We start from the raw sequence: 26,814 nt of genomic DNA, 5'->3' as shown, positions 1-26,814 counted from the left end.
CTTACTTCTGTGCCTGAAGACTTCTATCTCTCTCCTCAATCAGCTGCTTTTCTTTTATATCGAAGTTTTCTTTCATTTGTTTAACTTGTGCTTCCAGCTTGCTCAACAATCCTCCTTTATCTTGCCACTTCTTATTCATCACACTGAAATATAAGGGACATATTCACAGAGGCTTCAGAGATTACTCGTACTACAACAAGGAAAATAACATACCTACTTTCAAGCTTTCATAGTGGGAAAAGAAAAACTGTATCTCCCCATCATGCCTCAATATCACCTATTAACATTTGAACATGCATTTACAACATTACTACTTTTAAGTACCTATAAGCTTTCTTGATATCTTCAAGCTCCGTTTCTTTTTCTTGCAACTGTTGTTTTAATTCCTCTTTCCTCTTATTTTGCCTTTCCACTTTTTCCATAAGGTCATCCAGCTGTGCATCTCTTTCCTCTAGCTGCACCTGAAGTGTCTTCTGTATTTCAGTACTTTCTTCACGATACTTTCTTATTTGCTCATCTCGCTCCTGTAAGGCCTTGAGAACAATTTTATTCATTGATGTATGTGTACTGGGCCACAGCTAAAAAAACCTTAATACCTTAGTTTGACAAAAGTTTAGTTGCTTTCAAGGAATAATAGGTGACTTTATCGCAAGATTATTTAACCAAATTTAGAGTAGGGTTTGACCATAGCCTTTACAAGGGGAAAAAGTCAAACTTTTAAACTTGATGTTATTTGGCCTATGAGTTTAAGCAAGATGCATAATGTTCAAGAAGCCAAGATGGACATGACTTGGTTTGGCCAGTCATCATGAGTAAGACCACGTACGTCTCAGTAGAGAAGCACAGAAACATATTTGAGAAAAACTTAGTAATTTAGAAATATATTAGTGAGTTTTAGACAGCATGCTACTCTTTCACTGCTAAAACGTCTATCTATTTGATCATGGAATTTGGGATCAAATAGATAAAAGTTTCGAGAGCTGCTATTATCTTACGCTTTCTGCTCCAAAGACCCAACTAGGTGGTGCATTCTAGATCCATGATCTAACCTCCACATGTCTTTGGTTGTAGGTGAACTTCAATTTGGGGATTCTGGAGATAGCGGGATTAACCTTTTCCCAGTTTAAATCTCTCTCCTTACCGCACCCAAAATTTGCTATTGCGGGTTGGACTTGATGGCCTTATAGGCCCCTTCCAACTCTACTATTCTATGATTCTATTAGCCTAAGAAGGGTAAAAATGTACAACATGGGTGTCTGTGTCTTTCCCTGTTTGCAATAAATAGCAGCTTTCGAGGGTGGGGAAAAGACATTTAAGTCAGGAAAAGTATAACCAAGTGGAACCAACCCAACTGTTTTTAACGTAAAATAAAAAGAGATCTCCCATATCTTATTTGACCTCAAGACACACTGGGAGCAATCCCACTACTAAGGCCCAGTTCTCATAGCGGTTTACCATTTAACTAGATAGGGATGGAAGAGCCTGCTGGACCAGGGAGCACAGAGGACTGCAGGGGACAGGAGAGGAAAGTTGTTTCACTAGTGCAACCCCCTTGCACTACAGAAAGAGTGCTGGATACCACCCAATAGAGTTTAATTCTTGTCATCAACACAGAGACCATTCCACCAAGCTTCTTCAATTGCCTTCAACTGCAGAAAAAGATGTAAGGGGCATCAGCAGGAACATTTCTACCGACTATATACACACACATCCTCAACCTCATGCTGTTAAAAGCAGAAGGCACTTGCCAAGAAAAAAAGGGGGAGGGGAGGAATGGCTATTATACCCCTAACATAGATGAACAACATTGTGAAGACAACCCATGCACAATCAATGCCATTTCCTTCTTTTCCCCACACATTATTACAAGAACCTTTATTCAACATCTGTTTTTAGGAGACTTTTTGTAGAGCCCTTACTTCTTTTAACTTTCTAATGGTTTCCGTTTGATCCTCCACTATTTTAGACTTAATCTTCAACGCATCATTATTGCGTTCGTTTTGTTTTTTCAGAGCCTCAGTCTCACTAGTTAGTACTTCTATTTTGGCTTCCAGTTTTCCCCGATCTTGAGCAAGAGAAGCTCCTGGGCAGGAAGACACAAAACAAATTGGTTGTTTTCAGAGCTGCAGATACTGAAGGTAATTTTGTCAAGACTATAAAGTAACTAAATCTACCACTTCTTCTCCATTTCTCAAACATTCTAAATGGCCTGGCCAGCGTTAACCAAGCTCTTCCCAGAGCAGAAAATACCAGTGGCCAGTCAGGAAAAAAGACAGTTTCTCAAACATATCTCTGCTTAGGCCACTGTAGAAATCATTTGAAAATTGTTCCTCTATTTAGCTTAAAAATGGAAAAAGCATAACCAAGTCTCATTAACAGAACAACTTTATATTAGTAAGTAGTTAGCATTTTGGAAATTAATTTCTAGAAACTCACAATAGTGCTGGATAGGCACCTAGACATTTTCAGAAATTAAAAGAGAAGCAGCTTTATGTGTGAGATTTCCTGCTCTCAGCAGAGATGTGCTGGACGGAATGAATGCCTCTAACTGTGTAAAGTACTGACAAAACATAAAGCTGCCAATGCATCAGGAAACAGACACAAGCTATGCAATTATGGGGCTTGTTACCAATATAGCCCACTATAACACCATTAGAATGTAGACACTGCACTCTTAGGCTTAACATGCAGGTTTAAGTTTTGCTTTGTTCTTTATCTGCATCTGACCAAAATAGAAGGCAGACATTTACCCTGTTGTGCCAGCTCCTGTCCCCATATTTTCCTCTCTGCTTTTAATCCATCAATTACAGACTCCTGGGCTGTTATCTGTGAAATAAGTTTTGATTTTTCCTGTTTAAGAAGCCCAAGTTGAATAGTCTTCTGTTTATATTCCTCCAACGTATTTTCAAGTGTTCGGATCTGACTCTACAAAAAAAAACTTTAATGAGTCTTCGCACTCTTAAAAAGAGGTACTCTAGACAAATATTGTAGTAGCTAATGGACTGCATATTGCTGTTGGTGAAGCCTCTAGCAGCAAGTGACTGATCTGCCCTGATGTCACAGTAGGGTGGGACAGGCTTTTGCAACTATTGGCCAAGCTTCTCTGATCTTAAGAAAAGAACAGTCAGAAGGGTCTAGGAAAAGATGAGGCAGAAACCCAGTAAGGCAAAATACCAAGGAAATCTGTGGGTTAGAGGAGAATCAATCCAGAAGAATAAAGGAGAAAAAAGGTGATAAGGAAAAGGAATCTAACAGGAAAGCAACTGGAAAGAGGGGCAGGAAATGTAAATATGCCTGGGGAACCTCCTGAGACTACTGAAAGTGACATATTTTTAGTAACTAGCCAATTCTTTGACTCCTGTTTTCTCATATAAAGCTAAAGTCCAGAAGCTTAGCGTGTTGCAATAAAACACTGAAAAACCAAAGTTTCTGTCCATGTGAAGGAGCCACATTGAATTCATGTGCTCCCCACTCCTGCCTTCTCATCTTTTGCAGCCACAAGGAGATTGGAAGCTTTCTCTGCCACATTTAAACAACTGGGGAACTGTACTTCAAACTCTGGTTAGTAAGAAACAAGCCAGGATCAAACTGTAGTTTAACTTGTTTTCACAAAGCATAGCTCAAATCAAACACAGCTCCCCAAGTTTGGACTTAATGGAGAAGCTGTGTTTTGATTCAGTGTGGAAGCAAAGTTTCCAGTCTCCTCCTTAGGTTGTAAAAGATCAGACAGAAGAGGGAGCATGTGAGTCTGATGTTTGTTGCAACCCATTCACACAGAGAGAAACCATGGTTTTCCATTATGGCTGAACTCGGCCAGAGTTGCATGGCACCTGAAAGACTAATCCATGGCAGCCAATGTGGTGCTGTGCAGATGTTGTGAACATCAACCCCCAAATACACCTAGCCAGTACTGCCGGCAGTCAAAGATGATAGGAGCTGAAGTCCAAGAATATATGGAGAGCACCATGATGGTTACCCCTAGAATAACTATTGTATTGTGATATTAAACTTTCTAGCTTTTTCTATTTATTATGATTTTTTTTAAAAAAGAAATATACAACTGAATTTCAGGCCAGCTTACTAGCTGCACAATTTATCTAGTGATCACATACAGAATACAAGCTATTGTGAAAAAATGCTTTCATTGTCTTTGGAGACAAAAGGAAGTATGGAATGAGTATATGAAATAATCCATGACAGTTGAAGCTGCAGCGTTGTGAAATGTTTCCATGCTGTAAACTAACATCAGTCTTTTGTGTATTAATACAAAATGCAGGTTACAGAAGACAACATATAAAGGTTGGACGAGCCTAAATTTCATACCCTCAAGCTGTATGTTCTTTCTTGCTTTGATTTGACTATTTCTGTGATCTTTACTTTTTGTTCTTTCACCATGGATGTCAGCTCGTGGATTAGGGTAGCCGATTGCTTTTCTTTTTGCTGAGACTGAACAAGAAGATGCTTATGATCTGCCAACTCAGTGGCAACACTATCAAAGGCTTCTTTAACCTATTTAATTGGGGGGGGGGAATGACAGACTATTAGAAAGGTTACCGCTATGTGCAACTTATTTCTTCTATAATAAAAACTGCAAACAACATTTCAACAAATGGCAGGAGGTTAATTTGAAAACATATGACATTGAACACTGAATATTACCTGCATTTTGGGAATAGAGATGTCTAGTAGTCATTCCATAATTAAGAACTAAAAAAGGCTTTTGAATTTCAACAGTTAACCAAAAAAAGGAAAAATACAGAGGGATAAAAGTTTTTTTAAAAAAATATTTTTAATGTTGTTTTCTTTTAATGTATTTTAAGGTCTTTTTATGATGTTTTTAAGTGTTTTTAATGTTTCTGTTTGCCGCCCTGGGCTCCTGCTGAAAGGAAGGGCAAGGTATAAATAAAATAATAAATAAATAAAACCAATTTTCCAGATTTAAAACTGAACTTGAGGGGTGACATGATAGAAGTGTATAAAATCATGCATGGTATGGATAAAATGGATAGAGAAAAGTTTCTCTCCCTCCCTCATAACACTACAACTCGTGGACATCCAACAAAGCTGAATGTTGGAAGATTCAGGAGAGACAATAGAAAGTACTTCTTCACACAGCGCATAGTTAAATGATAGAATTCGCTTCCACAAGAGGCAGTGATGGCCACTAACTTGGATGGATTTAAAAGAGGATTAGACATATCCATGGATGAAAAGGCTAACAGTGGCTACTAACCATGAGGGCTATGCTCTGCCTCCATAGGCAGTATGCTTCCGAATACCAGCTGCTAGGAATTGCAGGAGGGGAGAGTGCTCTTTGCACTTCTGGGTTTCCCATGGGCAGCTGTTTGGTCACTGTGAGAGCAGGATGCTGGACTAGACGGGCCACTGGCCTGATCCAACAGACTCTTATGTTCTTATGAAGGTACAGCAAGTTACAGAGCAAGTGCTACCACACTTAAGGTATGATGTCTTGCAAATGTGGAATGAATTTAATGTTTCAAAATGATAAAAAAAGAGCTAATAACTTTTTTTTTTTAGTGCAAGCCTAGGAGTTCCTAAGGTTTATCTCCCCATATACTCTATTTCTTACCTCTGTAAATCTTTTGGCTTCTATAGTTAATGCAATGCGGAACTCGTCTTCTAGATCCTTATAATTCTGGTTCAACTGATGATTTTTTCCTTGCAGTTCTTTAATGTGGTATTCGTGCCTCTGCTGCTCTCTAGCCACTTCTTTTGACAAAGCTTCTTGGAATTCTGAGCCATTCAATGTAACTTTAGTTTCAAGTTCCTTTCTGGAACGACAAGCCATATGGGTAAGAAACTACACCCTAAGATGAATGAGAACTGCTCGTCTGTAAGTGGAGTTCTTCTATATGTCTTAGAAGCTCATATATGTAGAGATGAGGCACAAACAGTGCTTGAGATTCCCAACAAGTTCAGATACAAAACTTGAGTGGATAGTGCTTCACCTACAGGACAATTTCTGCCAAGAGGATCTTTTTCCCCAGGCTCCTTCCAAAAGGAGCTTGCATACTACACTTTAAAAAGGCACACCTGCTAATTTATAATCTTGCTAAAAAAGACGAGTGATACCTTTGATTTGTTGGGAAAACAAAAGTTCAGTAAGAAATACAGAATAAACTGCCCCACCTTTTTTTAATAGAACATTTTATCAATGTTGGACTTGATAGCCTTATAGGCCCCTTGCAGCTCTACTATCCTATGATACTATTATTCTGTCAGACCACAGGTAGAGCGACATGGAAAAAAGGCTAGCTTTGCTAGGCAAGATCCAACCAAGAAACCTCACTATTAAAACTTGCAAAATGCTTTCTGTGGTAGAAGGTGGCTGAGTTTTATTTTTTAGAAAAGATAAATGTACAGCACAATCCTTACCATGCGTACCCTAATGTGAGTACTATTGAATCCAATGGGGTTTAATCCTGGTAAGTGGGGGTAGGATTGCAGCCTTAGCTATTTTCAACAACCCAAAGCTGAATATTTTTTAAATGTAAAACTCCTAATGTACTCCGTGACGTGTGCTTTCTGAATTGTCAGGAGGCACGTACCTGTGTTCCTGCTCTCTCAACATAAGAAGCTCATGGACTTGTTCCACCTTCTCTTTTTGTTGCTGCAGAGAAATTCGAAGCAACTGCACTTCTCTTTCAGCGGCGGAAGCTCTGAGTTCTGCAGCTTGAATTTGCTTCCTCTGTGTGATGCATTGAAGCAAGGTAAGGAAAGGACAATCACAGTTGCTAAGGGTTAGTACTACAATGTCTTGGTGGAGCTGCCTGTTTCCCCATGATTTATCACGCCATGATTTGTCATGGAAAACTCCTGATGTTTATCATTCTGGCTAGTGATTTTGAATTTTCAGTGAATTACAAAATTATAATTCTAGTATAACAACACTGAAGCCTTATATAACACCCTTTATCTTGTCATTTGTATACAGTCGGGGAGATACCAGCAGCTGTAGGCAGCCCACGAGGGCTCCATCCAAACTGCAGCCTTCCATCCTCCCTTCCATTAACTGGGCTTGAAAACTGCCTTCCATTGGCACAAAAATAAGGCCATTTAGAAGGCCGTTTTCAAGGCTAATGCCACATGGGGGTCATTTGCAGGTGTGCATGTGGGTCACAGTTGGGAAGAGATGGATTAACCCTCCCCTTCCTGTGCACTGCTCCCTGCCACCAAATATACCTCCATTCAGAAATTTGGCGTGCACATCGGAATTCAAGATTGTACCTCTGAAGCTTGCCGCTGTACTCTTTGTGTCTCCAGCTTGGACAGCGTTTCCTCTAAAGTCTGCAGTGCCTTTTGTTGAACCTCCTCTTTATGTTTTGATTGATCTAACTCCTTGCTAAGTCTTTCAACTTCATCTTTCAGCTGCTGAACGTCCATCTGAAGTTTTGTCTTCACATTTCTCTCTCTCAAAACCAGCTCTTTTAACCTGAAAAACACCGCATGGGACTGTGCATTCCACAACATGCTACGCCTTCAGATATTGTTGGCAGTAAACAAACCATAATTAAGCTACTGGGCACAGTTCAGACAATAAAAGAAAGCCTGTGGTTTAACAAACCAAGAATTAGCATTTTGTGCAAACCAGGCCTATGTTTGAAATGTGATGCTGTAGAAGTAATATTCTTTTCATGAAAGATAAGCTATGCATATAAAATTTGTGGAGAATCATGTCCAAAAAGTCAAAAGTGTTAACAAGTGTTTTCCAAATGCACTTCAATGTTATTTAAAGGGAAAGTCAAACACCCTATTGTTAATAGTACCACCCTGATGAAGAGTGAACTTGTTCTGAATGTACTGGGATCAGTTTCCTGCAGGGCTCCTCCTACATCCACCTTTGCCACCGTTTGTTCTCAGTTTGAAGAGTCTGTAGTAGTACACAAGAAGTATGCAGGAAAGTCTATAGCCTAAAACGCATTGGAAGTGATTTGCAAATAAATCTACATGCACCTACATGACTAGGTTACATTTTATTGCACTAAGGTGCTTCCTCTGTTACCTGAAAATATGCAAGTGAAAAAAATCTGTACTTAATTTTAAAGAAGTCATTTGAACATGCTGGGTTCTTACCGATCTGTAGTATACACAGCCATACTTTGAATACCCTTTTCTTCTTTTGCTTGGTTTTGCAGCTCTTTGATATTTTCTCTCAGTTTCTTTTCAGCTTGCTCAGCCTTCCACCTCTTCTCTCTCTCCTGATCCAGTTCTTGAATTAGTGCCTGAACAAGAGAGACAACATTTTGAAAGTGAAACTACAAATAAAAAAGAATTGCTTCTGTTGCTAAGAAGTAGGTGCATTTTTGAGGGGGGGATAATAGATACCCCATTTGCCCTTCCCAAAGATAACATGTTATATGACCATTACTTTGACACCACAGGCTGCTACACTAGAGGAAAGGTTTAAAAACTGGGATACTAGACAGCCAAGGCACAGGGATTACTTTCCCCTAATAACTAACAAATCCTAACAAGATTATATCAAAGGAAAAAACATGGCTTTGCCTCCTCCCACCTTCTGTCTAAAGGGAAGACAAAGACTTAAGAATACTTCAGTATTCTTACTTAAGTCTGGTATAAAAGGCAAGATTTGAGTTTATGAATTTGTGTTTATGGAAAGACTAAGCAAATGATGCGACTTCTCTGCCAAGATTGTCTAGAATTTCAGACAGAGACCTTACAAAATAAGGCATCAACTCTGGTCTCCATTTAATACAAAGAATTAGGACCTACTTTACCACAGGTGCCCAACCAGAACAATTTCAGACTTCAGATGGGGGTTCCCATAACTGAAGTCTCCTCCATACACAAAAATCTTTTAGATAGAAAATGAGGTGCAAGGAGGAAATCTAGGTTTGAACAGAGATGTGAAAGCCCAGATTTTTTAAAAAATCAACCTTGTTATTTTTTCCTAGGATTTCAGATTTCTAGGCTAAAATCTTTTTCTGTGACATACTATGGCCTCTGTAGCAGGGGAAGATGTGGGCTTATCTATGGGCTTACCAAATCAACTTTAAAAACCAGTACTGGGCTTATCAATAAATGGTTTCCTTCAGCACAATGAAGGTTGACAATTGTAAAGTCAAGACATGCTAGAAAATAGAAGCTATTCGACAAGGAGGAAATGTGATAGAAATGTGCGGTTTCCAAGAAAAGAAGTAGGTTCATGTTTAAGCTGCTTATATGACCTGTGCAATTTGCATTATCAGTGCCCTCTGTGTGTAACAAAGAGAAGGAAACAGGCATACAATAGTTTCATCTTTTCCAGTTTCCACGTAGAAAAAATGAAAAATGCCCATGTAAGAATGCTAGCCAGGTATTCAGGGTTTACTGTAAATACTGCAAAGAAAAAGACAGACTCCAAAATAGCAGGGTGAAGAAATGTATAATAAGTAGAAGCTGAAGGAAGAGCTAATGCATGGAAAAAAATAAGGAACTGAAACAGGCAACTGTAGAAGCATGTGTGTAAGGGGTACTGCACGTTAGTACTTTCACCTCAGTCTTTCTGTGCACCATATGCTAGGGCAGTGGTTCCCAACCTTTGTGAGTACAGGACCCTTTATAAGCTCAAACATTTTGTGACCCCCTGCTAATTGTAATTTTAATCTCGTAATTGAAAAAATGGTACATGGCAAAAATCACATCTCCAAATAGCCCTTTCCATAAAAAGCTCCCTGTAGACACGGAGGTGCTGCTTTCTTTTCTTAATGCAAAGGTCCAATCAAATTGGGATCCCCCTCCCCCCCGACAATCTGAAGATGTAGAGTCCTGTCTCCCAACACCAATGGGTTACAGTGTTGGACAAAGATCCAGGTTCAAATCCCCACCCAGCCGTGAAAGCCACTGGGTGACCTTGGGCCAGACACAGTCACTCAGCCTGACTTATCTCACAGGGTTGTGTGAGGATAAAATGGAAAGGGGGGAGGGGACTATATGCACCACCATGAACAACTTAGAGGAAAGATGGGATATAAATGCAATAATAAATAAATAAATACATTTCAGCTGCAGTATGTGGACCCCAGCCTCAGCCAACCTGCTGAGCTTTAATAATAATAATAATAATAATAATAATAATAATAATAATAATAATAAAGAAGCAGCAATGTGGTAGTGGTGGGGATGCTAGATTGTGAAGACAAAAGGGTGGAAAGATTGAGTAGGGGGGATTGAGTAGGCTTTTAGGCCTTGGGACGATCATCAGAACTGATGACTTGGTTAGCGCACACTTGGGAAATGAGTGGAGCAGAAGACTGATCAGCGCATGCACACACACAAATACACCTGCCCCTCCTGCAAGCATCTGCAGGCATGCATGCATTTGGGCATGTGGGAGGGGGGAAGCCCTCAACTGCTGCAGTATCTTGGAGAGAGAGCCTGGTGGGGGGAGACTGTAGGTGGAAGAAAGGGGGACGCTGGCACACACACTTAGCCTCAGAGATGGGGGGCAAGCTAGTCCTGAGCTTCCTCACTGCTCCTTGGCTCCAGCTGGGCAGCCTCACAAATAAGAATTTTTAAAATATGTTGGCAGTGAATCAGGAGCCAAGAAAGGCAGGCAGGCTGGCTGGCAGGAAGGAAGGGGGAAGGCAGCCTTTCCTTGCAGTCTTGCTTCTTTTTGCTTCATGAAAAGCCCTCTCCTCTCATTCTGAGAAAGGACATCATCAACAGTGGCAGTGCGAGGAGTTGGGATAGTAATCCCCTCTTCTTCCTGGCAGCAATTCACTCAGCCTCCTTTGGCATCTGCCACATGTTTTATAGGCAGATGCCTGCCTTTGGCGCGCATGAAAGATGTTCTGGCGCTTCAGCAAAAGTCTTCCCCTCTTGTTTGGAGCAAGGGGGAGGTGTTGTCTGCAGCAGAACTGGGGAGCAGTCAGTATCAGGAAATGAAGACTTTTAGAAAAAAATTAATAATTCATTTCTTTACTGTTCGGAGCCCCCAGGTTGGGAACCACAGTGCTAGGAGGCTGTTTCTGTACAGATATAGAAATAAGCTGTCCTGGGACCGTAAGGTGAAGGGCTAGTAAGAAATATAATAAAAAAATGCATTTCTGTGGATCCTTGTAGCGATATCTGCAAGCCTCAATACATGATCAGATTCAGCTGCAAGAGAACCTGTGCTCATTAGATTGACAGCTAGAATGCTTACAATGTCATTACCCATTTAGGGGTTCTCGCATCTTACCTTTGATTTGAAAAATTACTCTTAAGTTTTGTTGTTCAGTCTTCATATTAGTGATGTTTTTATGGCAAGTGTGAAAACCATTTTAGCCTTAAGCCCTTAGTACCTTGAAAAAATAATAAAATATATCTACCCTATAAGTGGACTCTTCCTGAGTATCCGAATCTAAACTTTTCAGTGTTTTCACTGGATTTTTCTGCCCACCCAAATTCTGGAGTGATTTCCCCACTATATCCAAGCTTGGTGCTTCTGAAGTTGGGCTTGAATTTTCTTTCTCTTTAACCTGAGTGCGTTGATTTTTTGACTTCACGCAAGTCTGCTCTTGTGCCCTAAAATGATACAGAAATTAAATTCACACATGCAGCCAAGAATTAAAACACATTAATATATATGACAAAAAAAACTTCTAAATGTTACAAAAGGATATTTAGAATGCCTTCTAAATACTTAATGGTAATAAACAGAATACAATTGCGATCTGAACTATTTGTAAAATTGTGCCTGCGGACTAGCTGCACAATAAGTTTGATAGTTAATGTTACAGTTAAATAAAATGCAGTTATCTTAAAAGTAGAAGCTGAATTTGTTGTGCTTTTTCTTTACCATCATAAACAAGCATATTAACAATTTGTTTTATTTTTAATACCCAAGCTACTCCAATTGAACTAGAAATTATCTATACAAAGAAGACAAGACAGCTGTCAATAGAGCCGGTTGGCTTTCCAGCCCACTCCTATGTTTATATAGGATCCAAGTAACATGAAGTTATGGAACATACATCCAAGACAAACATATTTATGATTGACTGGTAAGTTAATTTAAGTGATACCATAAAACAAGTATGGGGAACCTTTAACCCTCCAGATGTTGGTCATAGGCCATGCTTGCTGGGGCTGATGGGAGTTGTAGTTCAGCAACATCTAGAGAGCAAAAGGTTCCCCGCCCCCTGCAAATTAAGATCCAATAGGTACCAATTAGAAGTATATTAAAAAGTCAGTGGACAACATACTTCTGAGCAGGCATGTCTATAAGTAAGTCCACCAGATTCAATGGGGCTTACTCCCAAGTAAGTGGGTATACGATTGCATGTGAATATGAAAGTATGCATCACTGAACTGAAGATACCTGTCTGAGGTTCTGTCTCTCTGAGAATGGTACTTGGTAGATGAAGCTGCTTTTCGATAATTAAGGAACTTGCTTCTCTTAGCTACCTTTCTGTTCTCTTTTCCACTTTCACCACCACTCTCTGAAGTGAGATCTGTGTCCCTTTTTGCTTTGAGAACATTAAGAGCGATGTCAGCCTTTGAAGAATTAGTAATCTAAAAACAACAGAATTCAGAGTCTTCTTTTTGTCTTACTTAATCTTTAGACCTATCACTTTGAGACAAAAAGGTCTCTAGTCTGAGAGGCTGATTATGCTAAAAGCCACTTATAGCAGGATAATCTGTGAAAATGTATTCGCTCCAAAAGTAAGAAGTGCCCTTTCTTACTTCAAGCAGCAATTAAGTAAGCTACTCCTTCCCTTTAAGTTCCCAATATACCCAACCTAAGCTCCTCAGCTACAAGCTTCAGTTTCACTCAGACCACTAGCACCATTTTGCTATCAAGTACTTGACTCAACCTACACTCTGAGGCCTACTCACACTGTAGTTCTGGGTCTACAGTAGCTCAAGTGGTTTGTTGATTATACTTTATCCAAAGTCATGGAATACAGATCAATGTCCATTCAGACTTTCAGAGTTAAAACAAGAAGAATGAGTCAGAAGCAATCAAATGGGGGAAAAGGGAAGTGTTCAATTGTTTTAGGTTTATTGCAGCCATTGCGATTTTCTAACTCATAGGTGCACAATATATAATGGATGTCTTGATTCTGATGTTTGACATTTAGCTCTTAGTTACTTTGAGTCACTGGAAAAGTAGTAGATAGTGGATAAATCATTGTCAGTCAATGACTAGCAGCATCGGGACTTCCCGGAAGGATTGCTCCGCCTGTGGCTACCTCTGAGATAAGCTCTGTCTCAGAGGAAGCTTTTTTAAGTTTAAAATCAGTCAAAAGGGAACTTTGACTGGTATAAATGTTCTCCCAGGCAAGGGTGAACCGAAGAGATTATCCACAGAAACTTCGTTGGGCTGTCGGTGGCTGGAATTGATCAGGAATTCCCTGGGAAAAGAAGGCATACCTAGCAGCCGAGGACGGAGTTAGGACTTCCAGCAAGCTGGACTGGAAAAAAGCGAGACGTTTTTCTTTTAAACGATCTACAACAGGCGAGCTTTCTTCTGTCTAATCTTATCATTTGGCTTAAATTACTACAGCAAAAGAGATTTGTTTAAGAATCAGCAATCAAGATACCTGGGTGAGTTACACTTCTCTCTTTTATACAAGGAATTAAGGAGGAGGAAAGAAAATTTTAAAAAAACTTATCTTATTTTTTTATGGCAAAAAGCCGGCCTGAATTTGGAAACTATAAAGATTAAAACGGATGAGGGGCAACTTACCCGAAGAGAAAATCTGATTTAGATGATTATTTGATTGATATATGTCTGGGACTATTTTTTCTTGGACTACTTTCTTTAGACGAATCTGCTGTTCGTGTATGTTACTAATTGTTCGGCGCTGTGAACCAAATTTGTTTTGCATTCTTGGACGTGCGGGAGATAAGAACTGTGCTGGCCAGATGATGTCAACAGGCATGGAATATTAACTCTTTTGTTGTTGGAAAAAAGCCTTTATGTTTGGGAACAGTGGTTAATATCAGAAATTAAAGGCTTTTTTTGGAATATTAACTCCTTTGTTGCTGGAAAAAGAAATAAATTGCTTTTTGCTTGGGAATAGTGGCTATATTGGAAATTGAAGGGTTTTTTTTTTCTCGGTCTTAAGAATGACAATCAAGAAAGTGGCTGAGACCCTGGATGTACAGGAAGGGGTCCTCTCTCTAAATATGTTTCAGAAAATAATGGATGAGATTGAGATGGCGAAACGGGAGCTGAGACAGGGTAGACAAGAGATGAAAATTGAATTTGGCAAAATGAAGCAGGAGCTGAAAGAAATAGGGGATTCTATGAGAGAGGATGTAGATGAGATCAAAGATATAACTGGACAAGCAATAGAAGATGAAAGAAAAATTAAAGGGAGGATGCAAGTCCTGGAGATTGGAATAGATATATCAAGTGTGGAACTGGAAAAATATTTGGAGTTTGTGGACCCTGGAGATAAAGATTACTGTTTGGAATTCGGCGCTGTCCCTGGAGAAATTGATGAAGATATCAGAGATAAAGCTATCAATGTTTCGATGGAATTTCTGGACTGGAACGATTTGATGGAACTTGAAATAGAGAAAATTTATAGAATTAATTCCAGATATGTGACAATGGAAAAACTCTCAAGAGATGTGCTAGTGCATTTCGTAAAAAAGAGGAACAGAGATATGACTTTACAACAATATTTCAGCAACACATTCAGAATTGATGGCAAGAAAATATTTGTGATGAAGGAAATTCCCATCAGACTCTTATTATATGACTATGACAGCAAGATTATTATGGGTGCAAGGATGGAAGTTGGAAGATGGAATTAACACTGATAATGGAAAAATGGCTATTGAAATTACTGGACCTAGCAGACTTGATGAGATGGATTAATTGACATGTTTATTTGGAGAAAAATCGATGGATATATTTCTCAACGAGTGGAAACCTCTCTTTGACTTTTGCGGAAAGAATAAAGTGATGTTAATGAGATTTGATGATTAATTAAGATAACTACTGGAGGAAAGTGATTTTGTAATATATTAAGAGACAGGTTTGTTATATATTATAGACCTATAACTGATCTGCGACAAACCGGAAGTCAACATTTTATATTATTGTTTAATTTGTTTCTTTTTTGTTTTGTTTCGTTTTGTGTTTGAAAATTTGAATAAAATTAATGATTAAAAAAAAAAATGACTAGCAGCATCAAAAAATGGGAAATGAAAACAGAATTCTAGGACTGGTGGTTTTCAAAATATTCCACATCAACCTGTCTGCAAGATCTCCAGATGCCTAGTATGTATATTGTAGAGCATTCCTGCACATTGAAGAGTATTCTGGGAAACATCTGCAGCCTTTCCCAACCTTTGGGTCCTCAGATGCTGCTGGACTACAACTCCCATCAGCCCCAGCCAGCATGGTCAATGGTCAGGAATTATGGGAACTGTAGTCCAGCAACACCTGGGGACCAAAAGGTTGGAAAAAGCTGCTGTAACACTGAGTCTGACCATTGGCCAGTATGAACTGACCACATGACCCAAATACTCCCTGTGGCTAGACTAGTAATAGGGAAGCATGCTCTATTGTAGTTGTTCATCACTACTGTTATTCTCCTTGAGGAATCCCTGGAAAGCTTCAGGTGGCTTCAAGGACAGTTTGAAAGTCACTGGGTATATGCCATAGGCCAGGGTATGGATCCTTTAATAATTTATTTATTATTTATACCCCGCCCTTCCTTCCAGCAGGAGCCCAGGGCAGCAAACAGAAACACCAAAAACTCTTTAAAACATCATAAAAAGACCTTAAAATACATTAAAACAACGTTAAAAACATAAAAAGAAAAAAACTTTAAAAACATCTTTTAAAAAAAGGTTAAAGATATTAAAAGACATATTAAAAGCAATTCTAACACAGACGCAGGCTGGGATAGGTCTCAACTTAAAAGGCTTGTTGGAAGAGGAAATCCTTGTTCATACCAAGGAACATAATCCCTTTTGAGTAACTTTCTGATAACCACAAGCCATTGGTGGGCATGGCCAGAGGCGGAAGTCAGCAAAGCAACAAACGTGAATTTAACTTCTGTGCAGTAGGCTAGCCTCTTCACACTCACATGTCCCTCTCTATACTCCATCCGCAGCAGCAAGAAGCAATAATCACAGTTCAAAGACACATTTCAGGCAAAGCAGGGATGGTGAGGGGTGTGGCTCAGCAGGGTGTGTGATCGGGGAGTCCCGAGAGCCAGACAGTGGGGCTTGGAGGACTGCATATTGCTCCTAGGCCTGAGGCGCCCCATCCCTGCACAGACCCTAGACATGGATCCTTGAAATTATTGCAAGGAGGAGCAGAAAAGTATGTGGTAAAAATAAAAAGAGTGCAAGTTAGTCTCTACTTCAAAACGCCCAAAAAGGAGATGCTATGTTAAAAATTCTGCCCTACAAATATTTTTGCACAGTGAAATATAAAAAGTAATAGATCATATTGCAGCAACTCCAAAAAGCCACATATCTTTGCTATTGCCTGTCTAAGGTTGCAGTTCTACAAGCATTTGTTTTATGGTCACATGAGGCAAGTGTTTCAGATGTAACTACATCAGCAAACAAACATTTGTCAAGCCAGAATGAACAACATAACATGTACCTTTTCCAGCAGGTGTGATATCTGATCCTCTAGTTTTTTTATTCTCGTGTCATTGTCCAATTTAATTCTTTCTGGCTCAGAAGAAGATATGACCTCAGGGGAAGAGCAAGAGGTGGGCCAGGTTGGTAAACATGCATGCTGGTGAAACTGAGCTAACACCTTGTCAATATGGGGTGTTATCACTGGCAAATTAATACATGCCTGTGTAAAAGAAATAATGCATTAGTGATATGGGGAAAATTCACACTGCTTTTATGCTTTCAGAGACAAAGCCTTCCTCCCCCCCAAGGAGTCACACCACCTCTTCTTCATCTATAGGAGAACTGGATGAAGCCAAGCAGTCCAAAAGGCCTTCTAAACACTTCAAATCTGATGAATTTGCTTCCACGAAGTTTACTGGTTCACCAAATATATTCCTTCCATCTAGGATGGTTAGCTGTGGCAAAGCCTGGAGGAGGATCTCTCTGTAGCCTTAAAACAATAAAGATATTAAGCTCCATGCTTGTTTCTAAAGATCTGACAGTACTGCAAATTCATTTCAGTATAACATATCTATACATTTCATTATCTCAGGAATGAGGAACCAGTTGCCATCCAGATGTTTTGGACTACAATTCCTATCATTCCTGACAATTAGCTATGTTGGCTGAGGCTTATGGGAGTTAAAGTCTAACCATATCTAGAGCAGAGCTTGGAAAAGTTACTTTTTTGAACTACAACTCCCATCAGCCCCAGCCAGCATGGCCACTGGATTGGGCTGATGGGAGTTGTAGTTCAAAAAAGTAACTTTTCCAAGCTCTGATCTAGAGGGCCACAGGTTCCTTGCCTCTGTATTATCTGAAACATCACTCACTGTGGAACTAAATTATGGGCTCAGATCCATTCCTAAGATGTCCTCCTGCTAGCAGAAAGCCTCTTCCACTCACAGAAGGGCTGTTTCTGAATCAAGCAGAAGGGTGCTGCATGAGAAGGGACCAAAGCATTTCTTCCTTTTGTGCAAGCTCTTTCTCAGGGTCTTATGGCCCACTAAACTTTGTATGTTACAGTTTTCCTTATTCAGCATGTTTTTCATACTATTAGGCACCCCACCAATATTTTATTTATTACAATATTTTTAACCCACCCTATTATCAATAGATCTCAGAGTGGAATACAGTCAGGAAAACAATTCAGTTCATAAACACAACAGTGGAATTACAGTCCACTATAATAATTAAAACCAAGCAAATAAATCAAGGCTAAGCTACAGTCAACAAGACCCAAAAGCCAGGTCTTGGCACCGAAATGAGATCAATGTCAACACCAGCCAGGCCTCCAAGGAGCAGACATTTCATAGTGTGTGGGGGCACGATCACACTGCAACAGGTTTTCTACTAACTTAGCATAAATATTCATAGAGCAGCATTCACACTTTTCTCCTTCTGCTAACAGTTCTTTGGATCTGAGCCATAGCCTGGTGTGACACTGGTTGTACTAACCTTCAAAACACAAATAGAGTATATTGCCAATATATCCTGTACACTATTCTTACCTATTTTTGCACACACTGGATTACTTTTTCCATTCTTCTCTAAAGAAAGATTGGAGAGGTACTGTAATCCTGTCAAGCACTGGAGTAAATGGTTGACATTACTTATACAATTGCTGTGTAGCTCAATGTGACTAATCTTAAAATTGGTTCCACGAAGATACAGAAGTCCTGTAGAAATAGATGCAAGGTGTCAAAAACCATTCTCAAGAACACAAGAAGAGCCTTGCTGGGTCAAACCAAAGGTCCATCTCAGCCAGCATTGTGGTCTCACCGTAGTAACTAGAAATCATTTTCTGCAAAGTCACCCACACTAGTTATGTAAGCACTACATTGAAGAATATCCCTCTGACCAAAAGACAAATGTGAAAGTTTTGCAAAGGAGCTTAGGCATATTTTCTGTTTTGCAGAAGCTAAATATCAGGGATTTATTAAGAGTTCACTGTATAGTTAACACACAGTACAGCAATGTACATGTCTATTCAGAAGTAAGTCTGTGTTTAATGGAGCTTACTTCAAGGCAAGGGAGTACAGGATGGCAGCCTAGGCTTTGATTTAGGTTTGGCATTGGGGGGAAAACAGGGTTTTTGTGGCTTGAATTTCTGCCTGCCATACAGCTGTTAAACAGGTCAAGCCTCTTCTAGTATGGAAAATTGCCAGCCAGCTCTGGTAGCCCTATTCAAACCCAAAGGTCTCTGATAAATTTCAGTGGGACATTTGTATTAACAGTAAATTTTTCCACTAGAATGTTTTAGAATATAACTTTTGGTGTTTTAACTAATGCATTTACTAAGCCCCATCATTATTTTCATTCAAAATTTACCATGGCTAAATAACCTCTTTGTAGTAGTGTGCAACCAAGATTTACGCTGCAATCCTAAACACACTTACTCAGTGAGGCTTTAATAGATACGTATCAGATTGCACTTTTAAGCTTCCAGCTCCAATTGTATTGCATTATAATTGCTAATGGTTTCTGTCAAAGACTGTAGTCCTTTGCACAATTACCTTGGAGTAAGTCATATCAAACTCAGTAAAACTTAATTCCAAGTACAGTAGGGCCCCGCTTTCCGGTGTTCTGCTTTCCAGTGTTCCGCTGATGCGGTGGCTTTCAATCAGGGGAAATTCCCTGTTTTAAAGCCAATTTTGCCGTTTTGCGGTATTTTCGCACGACGCAACCCATTAAAGTCAATGGGTTCTGCTTGATGGCGATTTCCGCTTTACGGCGGGGGCCTGGTCCCTAACCCGCCGTATAAGCGGGGCCCTACTGTAGATAGGCACATGTAGAGTAGAGCATGTCATATTACATTGCTCCTTTTACACAGACCTTCGCACTTTGTTTATATCTCCTTGCCTTTTAAAAAGATTCAGACCTTTTGAAGATATCCAGGTGCATGTTTTACTTGACGACCGTGATCCATTCATTAGGGATATGGTGGCGAGATTTTGTGTGGCGGCCATGGCACGCAGAAAGAGCTTGGCCCAAGCATTTTAACACTTCTTGTAACTATTTTGTACCTGATCTGGTCATTGTTTACAATCTTATTGTTTTAAATTTGCTGGTCTTGTACCGAAATAAACAAATCAGATAGGCACAGGATTGAGCTGAAAAACCTTACCTGTAAGGTCATGTATGCGGTTGTAAGACAAATTCAGTTTAGTTAAGTTAAACAGCTTTTCCAGTCCTGGAGAGGAAAAAAGTAAAAAACAAAGCAGCAAAACAAAACAAAAGTTTACTGACCACAGAGAACAGATAAAGTATATATACTAATTAGGTAATATAGAAATAAGAATGTATAATCACCAAGATCCTGTACTTTCTCTTTTCCCCGATTTCACACTGTGGATCCTTCTGCACTACATATTTCAAGCAATATTACACCATTTTAAACAGTCAGGGCTTCCCCTATTCAATCCTGGGAACTGTGGTTTGTCAAGTGTGCTGTGAGTTGTTAGGAGACCCCTGTTCCCTCACAAAGCTACAATTCCCAGAGATGTCTGGGAAGAAGGATTGATTGTTAAACCACTCTGAAATTGCAGCTCTGTATGGACATAGGGGTCTCCTAACAACTCTCAGCACCCTTAAAAATCTATACTCTAACATGGATTCTTTCGGGGAAGCCATAACTGTTTAAAGTGGTATAATGCTGCTTTAAATGTATAGTATAGAATGTATAGAAAGAACTGGGCATGTTTAGCCTGGAGAAGAGAAGACTGAGGGGAGATACGACAGCACTCTTCCAGTACATGAAAGGTTGTCACATAGAGGAGGGCCGGGATCTCTTCTCGATCGTCCCAGAGTGCAGGACATGGAATAATGGGCTCAAGTGGCAGGAAGCCAGATTTTGACTGGACATCAGGAAAAACTTCCTAACTGTTAGAGCCATACAACAATAGAATCAATTACCTAGAGAGGTAGTGGGCTCTCCGACACTGGAGGCATTCAAGAGGCAGCTGGACAGCCATCTGTTGGGAATGTTTTGATTTGGATTCCTGCATTGCACAGGGGGTTGGACTTGATGGCCTTATAGGCCCCTTCCAACTCTACTATTCTATGATTCTATGAGTGCGGATGGGGCCTGTGTCTCTAGTTCTGAGGCCCAGCACAGCTGTAAGACAATCTCCACCTCTCCAGATCAACTTGGAGCTGGGGAAGGGAACAGAGGCTTGCCTGAGCACTGGGCTGCCAAAGCACTTGGAGCATCTTGGCAGGATTGTCAATCACCAAGATGCGAAGCCACAACCTTCCCATCCAGCTTGGAGCTGGAGAAAGGAAATCTTCCTTGCAGTTGCTCTCTGCTTCTGAGCAACGATTGCCACCCCAGCTCCAAGCTGGAGCTCTTTTGTCACACTTGCCAAGGGGCAACAGATTACCCATGATGGCAAAAAGAGTTGTTGATGCTGAAGCAATCAGAATTTCAGAACTGAAAATTCAGAATCAATCAGTATTTCAGAACTGGCACGGAAAGTTGTAAGTCCTGTTCAAAATGCAGTTATTCCTATGGAGTAAGTCTACATTATGCACAGCCTTTCAAGCGATGCACATAATTAAATATAAAATAAAAATGTTCCTGAAAGTTATTATTGACTTTCAGGAGGTATTTAAAAACATTCCTGTTTACCCAGGCATTTGATGGCTGAAAGACACTGTTCTTAGTATTCCTGAGATCACTGCTTGAGAGAATGTTTCTAATTATTTTTAGAATGATTTTTTGAAAGTTTTTTTATTGATGCGTTTGCTGCCCTGGGCTCCTGCAGTAGGAAGGGTGGGATATAAATGGAAACAGCAACAACAACAACAACATGTGCTTTTATAAGAACTCTTGAATGAGCCTTTCAGAAATTCACAAGACATTTGGCTGTGCTTGGATGACACTGGAATAAGCCATAAAGTATAGCTTGCAGTGAACAAATTGCACTCCTCCCCTAGTGCAAGTGGGAGCAACAAGCCATAAACCTTGGCTTACCATGATGTGAACTGGTGCTTAGGGTCTGTTTCCTCTGACCAAGCCATGATCTGAAGCCAAGCACTGCTTCACACATGGTAAGCCAAGGTTCATGGTTTGTTGCTCTTATCGGGGAAGAATGCAGTGGAAGCGATTTGGTGGCATGCACTAGTCAATGTATGGTTTAGTGTATAATCAGAACCATTAATTAAATGCAACATTCACACTAGCAACAAAACAACAATCAAGCCAAGGACTAACCTTCAACTTTTGTTATCAAGTTACAAGCTAAGTTTAAGGTACACAGGTTAGCAAGGGAACTTAATCCTTCAATCCAATGTATGCGATTGGATGATAGATCTAGATGCTGCAGGTTCAACATATGATCAAGACTTTCAATCCTGGAGATCTGGTTACAGTGCAAATTGAGTGTGTGAAGTTCTGAGCTTAAAGGTATCTCTGCTAAACTAAAAAAAAAGCATGTGATAGAATATAACAATTTTGAAAATTTTAATAATCATAATAATAAATAACAGTATCTATATAGCACATATCAAATGTTCAAAGCTCATAGGAACCCCTAGCAGATATGTAAGGTAGATCAGTATTATCATTATTAGGGTTCAAGTCTGTCTATGTCTCTGGGTCTTTAGTACTAAGCACTGGCTGCAAATGGCAGTGATGAATGCCAGTATGATGTATGGTTAGTGTTCCACTTGTACTGGGGAGATGCAGGTCCAAATCCCCACTCAGCTGTAAAAGGTCACAGGATGATCCTGGGCCAATTCCCCTCTCAGTGCTACCTCAGAGAGTTGTTGTAACAATTAAACAGTGCAATTGCCATGTCTTTCCATTCCATTTTTCAGTCACTCACCATCAATCACTTTTTATCTTCACAACAAACCTGTGAGTTAGGGTCAGGTTAAAAGATAGCGACTGGCCTCTGCTAACTCCGGAAGGTTCAGGTTTTGAGTAGGGATTCAAACCCAGGCCTCTCTTGCCCTAGTCCAGGGGTGAAAAACCTTCCTGCCAAGGGTGACATTCCCTCTGGGTTAATTTGTCAGGGGCCATGTGCCACTGGTGGGTGGAGCAGTCTCTCCCTCCCTCTCCAACAGCTCTCTTTCCATTCCTTGTCACCTGCATGAAATTAGGCTATGGGGCACAGTTGGTGGGTCCATACAAATGGATTGTAACAAATTAAGACACGGGTTCCCGAATATGTTTGGGTTAAAAGTGGAGAGAAGAGACTGAAGAAACTGCAGACTACTGATCTAGAGAAAGTGAATGTATCCTGCATCCAAACTGCTCAGCGAAATCTCAAAGGATCTAGCCATATCTCTACCTCTGGATTGGATCCAAAAATATCTATTCGATAATAAGCCCCGTTCGAGTCCAATAAGCCTTACTCCCAAGTACGTGGCTATAGGACGGCATACTTAGAGCAGACCCTCCAAAATTACTTCAATGGGTCTACTCCAAGTAGTCTGGACCAAATTCTGTATTCCCTTCCCTACAGCCGCTCACCTTTTGATGCCTTTGTCCATGAGGCTGAGCTCACCTGCTCCGGGCTCCGCCATCCCGCTCCCTCCCAAGCCCCCTCTGTCACTAACTCTCAGCCGCGGTGTTTGCCGCTCTCAGCTTTAAACTCCTCCCACCTCCCCGTTCTTTCCCTGTGATCCTGCCAACCGCAAGGCATGGCGGGAGGACCGGCTCTACTTTGCGGCTCCTATGAGCAAATGCGGAGGAAGGGATGGGGGTGGAGACGGAGCAAGAGCGGTGCAGTCGCAAAAAATTCTCCATAGCAAACAAACCATAGACGCAAAAAAAGGGTAGAGAGACACATTGCGTTATTCTTTAAAATTCAGTTTCAATTGATTTCTTCTTTCGTTTTCTCTCATTCCCCACCCCCACCCTGGGGGACGAAAGTGAGAAGTGTCCATAAAAATCAATGCAAAAATTAAGTTTTGACTGCAGTTCTTGTGACTGTGCAAGCAGAGAAGGGGAACTGCATCCCTCCTGTAGCTGACTGGAGTCCAACAATGTCTAGGGGGTGCACAGGTTCCCCACCCCTGCCCAAAAGGAAGAAAAACCAATGTGGTCTGCGGTTAGAGTGTTACACCAGGACTCGGAAGATCTGGCCTCTAATCCCCCACTCAGATAGCAAGTTCACTTGGGGCCATTCGCTATCTCTGAACCTACCACACAGGGTTGTTGTGACGAGAGAAAAAGTATCGTCTAAGACTATGTGATAAATATAAATAAAACATAGCGGCGAAGAGAGGAGTTTTTCCTGCTCTTTCTAACTTTCGTGCCTTGTGAAAAATTCAGCTAAGTTTATAAATATTTTAAAATAGCTTTGCCAGGGCATTAACCTCAGAATGGCTAACGTGAACCCCGAAGTTCCTATTCAAACCATTACGTGCACCACTCTTCTCTTATATCTGTGAAACGAACAAATCAGAGCACCATGGAGATCGAGGGAGAGTGTGAAGAGCAGCTCCCTATTTTCGCTCCCTGCTCCTACCCCGCATATTCAAATAGATATCGGAAGTATGGTTGTGTGCCTCTTATTTTTTCCATCTCTATGGGCTGCGAAGACTTTTCGTCGGAAAAGGACGGGGGCGTGGGTACAACCCATTTGTTGTTATGTGCCTTCAAGTCGATTACGACTTATGGCTACCGTATGAATCAGTGGTCTCCAAAAGCTAGAAAAATTAGATCTCACACGCATTGCCTAGAGAGAGTACCGTTCAATTTGAGATCTCGGTTTTACGCTTCGCGTGGTGGGGGTGGTGGGACGGACACACCCATTCTCTGCATCGGCACCAAAATGAATAGAGGCCAAAGAGTCTGTATTCAAAGGAGCGCTGTCAGGGACGGTTTAACTACATTTACTTTCCAATCAACCTGAGCCCTATTTCGCGCTTCCTTTCTCACATAACCATGTTGCGCGCAGTTGTTTATAAATAAATTCCAACGTGCCAGCTGCTGTTCTTGTGCAGGGTCTCCGCGCAAATGGATGTGCAGGGGGGGGGGGAGAGAACATAAGAAAATCCTGCTGGATCAGGCCAGTGGCCCATTTAGTTCAGCATCCTGTTCTCACAGCGGCCAACCAGATGCCCATGGAAAGCCTGCAAGCAGGACCTGAGTGCAAGAGAACTCTTTCCCCCCTCCCCCTGCGGTTTCCAAACTGGTTTTCAGAAGCATACTGCTTCTGACTATGGTGGCAGAACACAGCCATCATGGCTAGCAGCCATTGATAGCCCTATCCACGGATCTGTCTAATCCTCTTTTAAAGCCATCCAAGTTGGTGGCCATCACTGCCCCTTGTGGGAGCAAATTCCATAGAAGTTCTTTCTTTTTTCTGTGCTGAATCTAACAACATTCAGCTTCACTGGATATCCACAAGTTCTAGGGTTATTAGAGAGGGGAAAAACTTTTGTCTATCCACTTGCTCCATACCATGCATGATTTTATACACTTTTGTTGTGTTGGCTCTTGCTCACCTTTTCTCTAAACTAAAAACTCCCAAATGCTGCAACCTTTCCTCATAGGGCAGTTGCTCCATCCCCTTTATCATTTTGGTTGCCCTTTTGTGAATCTTCTCCAGCTCTACAACATCCTTGAGGCAAGGTGACCAGAACTGTGCATAGTATTCCAAATGCGGCTGCACCATGGGTTTATACAACGTCATTATGATATCAGCTGTTTTATTTTCAATACCTTTCCTAATGATTCCTAGCATGGAATTTGCCTTTTTTCACAGATGCCACACACTGGGTCAACCTCTTCATCGAGCTATCCATTACAACCCCAAGGTCTCGCCATTTCAGACCCTATGTGTAATATTTGCAAGATTTGAAATGAACCACAATACACCATGAATGCATATGTGAAATTAAGATGTTTTGCTCCCATATGCGTAACTTCACACTTGTTTACAATGAATTTCATTTGCCATATTGTCACCCATTCACTCAGTTTGAAGAGGTCCTTTGGAGCTCTTTACATTCCCTTTTTGTTTTAACAACCCTGAACAATTTAGTATCATCAGCAAACTTGGCCACCTCACTGCTCACCCCTAACTCTAGATCATTTATGAACAAGTTAGGGTAGAAACACATTCACTATTCTACCGGTTCCAGTGCATCTCCACCTCTCTCTTCTGAAAATGGGGGCTTGTTAAACCTTGCCCCCTTTTTACTGTAAAACCTGCTTGAGTGTTTTTGTTGTTTTATTAAGCTTTAAAGAGATTTCACAACTGATCAGCAGATCAACCAGTTCCCACTCCAGGTGTGGCTGATGGAACCACTTTGCTGTAGCTAACTAGTGTGGTCACAGCCTTAAAAACCACAGGTTCCAGTACTGATCCTTGGGGGACTCCACTTTATACACCCCTTGGTTGGGAGAACTGTCCATTTATTCCTACTCTCTGCTTCCTGCTTCTTAACCAATTCTTGATCCACGAGAGGACCTCTTATTCAATGGCTGTTAACCTTACTCAGGAATCTTTGGTGAGGTACCTTGTCAAAAGCTTTTTGACAGTCTTAAGTACACTATGTCAACTGGATCACCTCAATCTATATGCTTGTTGACACTCAAAGAATTCTAATAGGTTAGTGAGACAAGACTTTTCCTTGCAGAAGCCATGCTGGCTCTGCTTCAGCAAGGCTTGTTATTCTATATGCTTCGTTAGTTTGTCTTCAGTAATACTTTCTACTAGTTTTCCTGGGACAGAGAAGCCATGCTGGCTCTGCTTCAGCAAGACTTGTTCTTCTTTATGCTTTGTTAGTCTTCAGTAATACTTTCTACCAGTTTTCCTGGGACAGACATTAAGCTAACTGGCCTGTAAGTTCCAGGATCCAGCCTTCATCCCTTTTTAAATATTGGCATTACATTGGCCACTTTCCAGCCCTCATGTATGGAGGGTATCTAAGGCACAAGTTACATATTTTTGTTAGAAGATCAGCAATTTCACATTTGAATTCTTTTAGAACTCTTCGGTGGATGTCATCCAGACCCGGCAATTTGTCAGTTTTTATTTTGTCTATTAAGCCTAACTTCATCTCTCGTCACCACCATTTTTTTTGAAGGAAGCCTTCTTGCCTCTAATAGCTTCTTTGAGTCTGCTTGTTAACCATGTTGGCATCCTTTTGGCCCTGGTGGTATCTTTCCTGATCTGCAGTATACATTCCAGTTGAGCTTCTATTACTGTGTTGTTACACAATTCTGAAGCATTTTGGAGTTATGTGACC

General features: G+C 40.7%; 1 protein-coding gene and 1 long non-coding RNA gene across 7 annotated transcripts in view; one reads left to right on the top strand and one right to left on the bottom strand.

The window, feature by feature from the left end:
- LRRCC1 (leucine rich repeat and coiled-coil centrosomal protein 1) overlaps positions 1 to 26,814 on the bottom strand; it is a 38,791-nt gene that overhangs the window by 7,105 nt on the left and 4,872 nt on the right. For 5 of the 6 annotated variants that reach the window (XM_061602330.1, XM_061602340.1, XM_061602367.1 and 2 more), the window contains exons 3-18: positions 21,821 to 22,026; positions 19,733 to 19,798; positions 18,117 to 18,284; positions 16,887 to 17,056; positions 16,586 to 16,786; positions 12,326 to 12,519; positions 11,334 to 11,529; positions 8,095 to 8,243; positions 7,249 to 7,453; positions 6,570 to 6,709; positions 5,591 to 5,792; positions 4,324 to 4,509; positions 2,751 to 2,925; positions 1,920 to 2,083; positions 325 to 533; positions 6 to 143 (exon numbers count right to left, since the gene is read on the bottom strand). In XM_061602330.1, the coding sequence (XP_061458314.1) occupies positions 6 to 143; positions 325 to 533; positions 1,920 to 2,083; positions 2,751 to 2,925; positions 4,324 to 4,509; positions 5,591 to 5,792; positions 6,570 to 6,709; positions 7,249 to 7,453; positions 8,095 to 8,243; positions 11,334 to 11,529; positions 12,326 to 12,519; positions 16,586 to 16,786; positions 16,887 to 17,056; positions 18,117 to 18,284; positions 19,733 to 19,798; positions 21,821 to 22,026 (2,769 nt within the window). Of the gene's footprint in view, positions 1 to 5; positions 144 to 324; positions 534 to 1,919; positions 2,084 to 2,750; positions 2,926 to 4,323; positions 4,510 to 5,590; positions 5,793 to 6,569; positions 6,710 to 7,248; positions 7,454 to 8,094; positions 8,244 to 11,333; positions 11,530 to 12,325; positions 12,520 to 16,585; positions 16,787 to 16,886; positions 17,057 to 18,116; positions 18,285 to 19,732; positions 19,799 to 21,820; positions 22,027 to 23,083; positions 23,236 to 26,814 lie in introns of those variants that run through there. The other variant, XM_061602321.1, reaches the window with a different exon arrangement.
- Positions 8,145 to 17,050, top strand: LOC133373117 (uncharacterized). The gene is made up of 3 exons (XR_009759615.1): positions 8,145 to 8,312; positions 11,852 to 12,008; positions 16,850 to 17,050. It is a non-coding gene; the product is annotated as an uncharacterized LOC133373117 (long non-coding RNA).

The sequence above is a fragment of the Rhineura floridana genome, chromosome 1 (genome assembly GCF_030035675.1).
Source record: "Rhineura floridana isolate rRhiFlo1 chromosome 1, rRhiFlo1.hap2, whole genome shotgun sequence".
Classification (NCBI taxonomy): Eukaryota; Metazoa; Chordata; class Lepidosauria; order Squamata; family Rhineuridae; genus Rhineura; species Rhineura floridana.
This window is presented reverse-complemented; position numbering and strand designations above follow the sequence as displayed.